The sequence below is a fragment of the Actinia tenebrosa genome, unplaced genomic scaffold, assembly GCF_029948245.1.
Source record: "Actinia tenebrosa isolate PJP-AT-01 unplaced genomic scaffold, QUT_ActTen_1.0 PGA_scaffold10__47_contigs__length_13832649, whole genome shotgun sequence".
In the NCBI taxonomy this organism is placed as follows: Eukaryota; Metazoa; Cnidaria; class Anthozoa; order Actiniaria; family Actiniidae; genus Actinia; species Actinia tenebrosa.
In genome coordinates, this window is record NW_028292570.1 from 5,064,989 (window position 1) to 5,071,157 (window position 6,169).

At 46.2% G+C, this 6,169-nt stretch overlaps 1 protein-coding gene across 1 annotated transcript; it reads right to left on the minus strand.

Annotated features, from left to right (window-relative positions):
* Window positions 1-5,387: 5,387 nt before the first annotated feature.
* Window positions 5,388-5,630, minus strand: LOC148912828 (uncharacterized). The gene has a single exon (XM_089026604.1). The coding sequence runs from the start codon at window positions 5,628-5,630 to the stop codon at window positions 5,388-5,390; it is 243 nt and encodes an 80-aa protein (XP_088882730.1).
* Between the last annotated feature and the right edge of the window lie 539 nt (window positions 5,631-6,169).

The window sequence follows — 6,169 nt, forward strand, 5'->3', positions numbered from 1 at the left end:
CATTTGTACTGATTCGCAATCCTTTGTTGCTTTCTTGTATATGTGTAGAGGTATCACATTGCACTGGGCTCCCGTATCCGGTTGGAATCGTACGAAACAGCCTGTCTCTAATTTCAAAGTGACCAGCTGCGAATCATCTAATTTGACAGCAAGTATCTCATCAGTCTGATACATTTCCGCTTCAGGGTCTTCCTCTTCCTCGGTGACCTTTATTTCTTGTCTACACTTGGATGCAAAATGATTCTTTTTCCCACATCTTCGGCATTCTTTCCCGAATGCTGAACAGGACTCCCGATTTGCAGCGTGACGGTAACCACAGTTATCGCATTCTTTGCTCTGTTCTGTGCTTTGTCTTTCATTTGACGACTTCCGACGTGAGGCATTCCTTGGCTTCCTGTGTGTCGTTACCCGTTCGTTGTAGAATTTATTTACTTCCGAGCCGGTATTGTTGCTATCTTGGACGACTTTCATCTGCTTGTATCATGCTTTCTGAAGCGCGGCATATTTCGTCGGTCTTGGATAGTGTCAGCCATGTTTCCCTCAGCAACCTTTCGCGAACTTTGGCGTCTTTGATTCCAAAGATAAGGCGGTCGCGTAGTATTTCATCAGGAGTTATTGTGTCAAAATCGCATCCTTCTGCTAGTTTGCGTAACGCTGTCTTGTATTGGTCGTATGACTCTCCTGCTTCTTGTATTCTTGTATTAAAACGATAGCGTTCGAATGGTACATTCTTGCGTGGCTGACAGTACTCCCCAAACTTCCTCAGAACTCGTTCGATTTCAGTCTCTTCTGTAACGTTCTTAACACAATGATTAGTGTGTACAGTAGGTCTATTTAATTGGAATGAATCAATGAGGCAATCTCTGGTTACATTTTAACTGACGATCACATGGTAGTACTATTACCAGAGATATAGTTACATAATCAAAGTCATGTCAATCACGTAACATCCCCCTTCCTTTAAGGTTCGACAATATAAGCTAGAGTTCACTTTACTAATTATCTAAGTCGGCTATATTCTTGTTTGAAATCACAGTCCTATCCATGTTAATGGTGCATCATGCACTAGCACTGATGCGAGTCCTTATTGTTTGACATAGTCCTTGAGCCAGGTAGGCTCTCTGATAGACCTCTTTGGCCTTGTATCAGCAGCTGGTGGTGTATTCATGGGCTCCACAGTCTTTGTCTTTGAGCTTAGTGCTGGAGGTGCTGGTACTGCTTTCACAGCCACTTCCTTGTTTGGAATCTCTTGGTTACAGGTATCCTTTGGTGCTGTTGTAGATGCCAATTTGTGTGTTGGACCCTTCTGTTGTTTCAGGTCTGCTCGGTTCCTACGGTATGTGCCTCCATCTGTTTCAACCTCGTAAGACCGTTCGTCATATCTCTTGACGACTGTAGCCTTGTCCCATTCTTTCTTTCCAAGGCGAAATGGTCTCATCCTCACTACATCTCCTTCTTCGAGGGGCATTAGATCTCGAGCTCCTCTGTCGTAATACTTTGCCTGTTTCAGCTGTTTTGCCTTCGTTTCTCGCTTTACAAATTCTGGACGTACAGTCTGAGGCTTCAGCAGCTGCCTAGTTGTGGGAAGCTGTGTCTTGCAACGCCGTCCCATGAGTCGTTGTGCCGGGCTGCTGTCCATGGACTCCGTTGGCGTGTTGCGGTGTGCCAACAAGGCGAGATGGAGGTCTCCACCAGTATCTTTGGCTTTCTTAAGAAGCCGCTTGGCCTCTTTTCACTGCGGCCTCAGCTTTCCCATTGCTCTGTTGGTGTCCAGGACTACCAGGACAGTGGTCAAACCCCCACGCAGTAGTGACTGCTTTGAACTTGTCTGAACTGAATTGAGGGCCGTTGTCACTTATTACGATGTCTGGAATCCCTTGTCTGGCAAAATGACGCTTCATCTGCCTGATGATGGTGCTTGCTTTGGTGTCGGGTAGATGCTCTATTTCCCAGAAATTAGAAAAATAGTCCACAATGACAAGGTAATCTTTGCCATCAATGGTAAATAGATCTGCTCCAATCTTCTCCCATGGTCGTTCTGCAATTTCATGGCTCATTAGGGTTTCTCTCTGCTGTTTGGCCCCATAGGTGATACGAGCTTCACATTGTGAGATGTACTGCTTGATGTCTGAGGTCATGCCTGGCCAAAACAGGCATTCTCTTGCTCGTCTCAGGCATGCGTTTACTACGATGTGTGAACTGTGCAACCTCTGTTTCATGGTTTGGCGCATGGACTTTGGTATGAGCAGGCGCTCACCTCTGAACACAAGTCCGTCATACACACTCAGCTCGTCTCGATAGCTGTGGTAGGGCGCCACCATGGCTGGGAGGTCCTTCCTCTCCTCTGGCCAACCAAACTGTATGACCTCTTTTGGCTGTTGGAGACTATCATCATCTAGTGTGGCCGCCTTTAACATCCTCGAGGCGTTCGTCTGTTATCGGCCAGTACTTGACCGCATTTATCCTTTCGAACTCGCCTTGGATGTTCCGGGATGATGGTAGGGAGGCCCGGCTCAGCGTATCTGCCAGGTACATTTCTGGTCCAGGCTTGTATACTATGCGTGTGTCGTATTTCTGTACTTTCAGCAGCATTCCCTGGAGCCTCTTTGGTGCGTTCCTTAGCGGTTTGGCTGTAATGGCTGCGAGGGGCTTGTGATCACTCTCAACTGTAACACTTCGACCATATACATATTGGTCAAACTTTTGAAGGGCGAAAACCACGGCGAGCATCTCCTTCTCTATTTGTGCGTACCGCGTTTCTGGTTCTGTCAGTGCACGGCTTGCAAAGGCCACGGGCTGTCCTTTCTGCATCAGAGCTGCCCCAAGCCCTTTTTCACTGGCATCGCACTGTATTGTTAGTTCTTGCTCTGGGTCGTAATATTTCAGCAATGGCGAAGTGGTCACAAGCTCCTTGACTTTCTCAAAGGCTGCATCGTGCTCATGACACCACTTCCATTCGGTTTCCCTGTGCGTCAGCTGTTGAATTGGTTCTAGTACTTGGGACAGATGGGGTAGGAACTTAGCAAGGTAGTTGATAAACCCGCAAAACCGCCTAACTGCCTTGACGTTGTCTGGTTTTGGCATACTTCTCACTGCCTCTACCTTCTCTGGATCAGGCTTCAGTCCTTCAGCCGTGACTAGGTGGCCCAGATAGGTGATCTCTTTGCACAGCAGCTTCAACTTTCTTTTGTTTAGCTTCACACCAGTTTCTCTGCAGCGTTGCAAGAATCGTGCAAGCTTTGTGTTGTGGTCCTCTGTTGCTTCTTCCTCGGTGTCCCCAACTCCATATATGACCATATCGTCATGCACAGTCAGCAATCCGTCAAGTCTATCGAGTGCTTGGTTAAGCCTCTTTTGGAAGATTTCTGACGCAACGCTGACACCAAACGGTAGTCGTCTCCAACGGTATCGTCCAAATGGAGTGTCAAACGTGGTTAGAAGACTTGACTCCTGGTCAAGCTGGACATGCCAGTAGCCGTTTCGTGCATCCACCTTCGTAAATACCTTGGCGCGTGCAAGATCCGGGAGTACATCTTCAATTACCGGTAAAGGGTATCTTTCCCTTCTAAGAGCTTTATTCAGCTGTTTGGGATCTAAACACAGTCTCATGTCTCCCGACTCTTTGGTTGCAACGACCAGATTGCTAACCCAGCTTGTTGGTTCATCAACGGGTGCTAGGAACTCCTAGCTCCGTCAGTCTCTCCAGTTCTGCTTTTAGCTTAGGTTTTACTGCAAACGGTACTCTTCGTGACGGTGCTACAACCGGCGGCACTGTTGGATCTAGAGTGAGATGCTGTTCGCCAGCTAGTGTCCCCAACTCGCCTTCAAACACGTCCTTGTGTTCTTTGACGATTTCCTCGGCGGTCCTCCTTCCATCCTTCTCTTTCGCTGCCGAGATAGTCTCGAAGTTCTCGCTGTGAACTTTAATCAAGCCCATTTCCTGTATGGTCTCAGCGCCTAGCAACGGAGTCAGCTCTTGCTTGACAATCAGAAACTCTACTTCATACTTTCGGTTGTTTTTCGGGTTCACAAGAGTCAGTTGGCATACCCCATCAGGTTTTAATTCTGCCTTGTTCCACATCTGGAGGACTCTTTTTGTTGGCCTTATCTCCTCGTTGTGAATATATTTTTTCGGCAACACATTCACAGTGGCACCGCAGTCAACATGGAACTTGACCTTTTGCGTACCTATCATCATGCTGGCGTAGATCTGCTTACATTCTCCACGTGCTGTGTTGACTTCGTTGATGGTTTCCAGTTTCAAGGTCACGGAGTAATTATACTCAATGTCGCTTGAGTCCTCATCTGTTTCGTCTTCAAGTAGATGTGCTTTCTCTTGTCTGCACTGTTTAGCGAAATGATTCCTTTTGCCACATGAATTGCATGTTTGACCCCACGCTGGACAGTTGTCATGGCCGGCTTTGCGTTTGCGGCCACAATAACCACATGTCTTCGTGTCTGGCTTTTGTCGGTTGTCATTTCCTTTCCGGATTGGTTGCATTGTTTTCATGCTTCCACTGTTTTTACCCTTTCTCGATACCTTTAGCTTGTGAATCTCATCGGCTTTGTTCCCTGGATCCATGTCTTTTATCTGTTTTGCAGAAACTTCATCACTTCTTACGATCTCGAGGCATTTCCGCAACGTAAGCTTCGACTGGCGCAACAAACGTTTTCGAGCGTCGCCATCTCGTATTCCCAAAACGAGCCTGTCTCGTATTAGCGAGTCATGTAAACAATCGCAGAAATTGCAAGACTGCGCTAAAGTCCTGAGTTCGGCGACGTATTTGTCAATACTTTCTCCATCCTTTTGGTCGCGGTTGTTGAACACGTATCTCTCGTATGTCTCATTCATTTCTCCAATCGCGTAGGCATCGAATTGCTTAATAATTTCGTCTAGTTTCTTCCGATTTTCGTCGGTCATGTCGAAACTGTTGAAGGTCTTCACGGCTTCCGTCCCGATCGAGTATAAAAACAAGGCTACACGATACTCCTCTGTTTGCTTGCTGAGGTCTGCCACGATCGCGTAGTTCTGCCATTGTTGTTTGTAAACTTTCCAGTTAGCTGATTTATCCTTTCCTTGTAGGTTCAGCCCGGTCGGCAGCTGGATTCCTTGCAATATCGGCGTTACTCTCTGTTGTCCTGGTGTTGATTCCGCGTCTCCAGATCCAGATGATTTGTTCATCGTTCTGTAAACTCTATTCGTACTAGGCTGGCTTCAATTTTAACCGCTTGCCACCATGTAACGTTCTTAACACAATGATTAGTGTGTATAGTAGGTCTATTTAATTGGAATGAATCAATGAGGCAATCTCTGGTTACATTTTAACTGACGATCACATGGTAGTACTATTACCAGAGATATAGTTACATAATCAAAGTCATGTCAATCACGTAACATCTTCATCCTCATCTTCGTTTTCTGAATCACTGAATGTCGAGTAAACATCACGGGCTTCTTCTCCAATTACCGTGATCAGTGTTGCGACCTGAACGGCTTGAGGCTTCCCATTCAGCTCTGTTGCTACGGAATAGTTTCTCCAAGCTAATAAGAATTTCTTCCATTTCTCTGCGGCGTTAGCATCATGAATATCCAGCGGCGGTGGGGGCGGTAGTGTAAATCCCGAGGCCATTTCTGTCTTTTTTTCCCAGGTAGTATAGTGAGATGTCCTTGTACTAACGTGGAATCGACTCACCGGCTGCCACCATGTAAACATGTATACAGTGTGTATACAGTAAATCCTTTATTACGAACTCTTACATACAGTTAAACACAAGATCACAAGACACTCATAAGCACGAGGGCTATATCTCTAAGTACGTGTTGCTCAACCGTGTACACGTCATAGTCACACAACAACTTGTCACAATATCCTTGAATGGTAATCTCGTGGTCTTTTATAGCAGGAGCCAGATGAGTTTCTGAGACTGCTAGGACATCCAAACCGGTATGAAGCACCATCAGTTTCACTTGAGATAAATTCTTGTAAAGTCCTCGAACATTAGTGTGGCCAACTGTGATATCGTGCTTTCCATGTGACCTGATCGTGGAGAAGGCGTCCAACAACAAATTCTCAGGAGGAGGACCAGGGTTAAGATGAATATCTCCGCAACAGACCAGCATACAAAAGAAATAAATAGTGAAACTTAACAATTTCCCTCTCTTAATAGA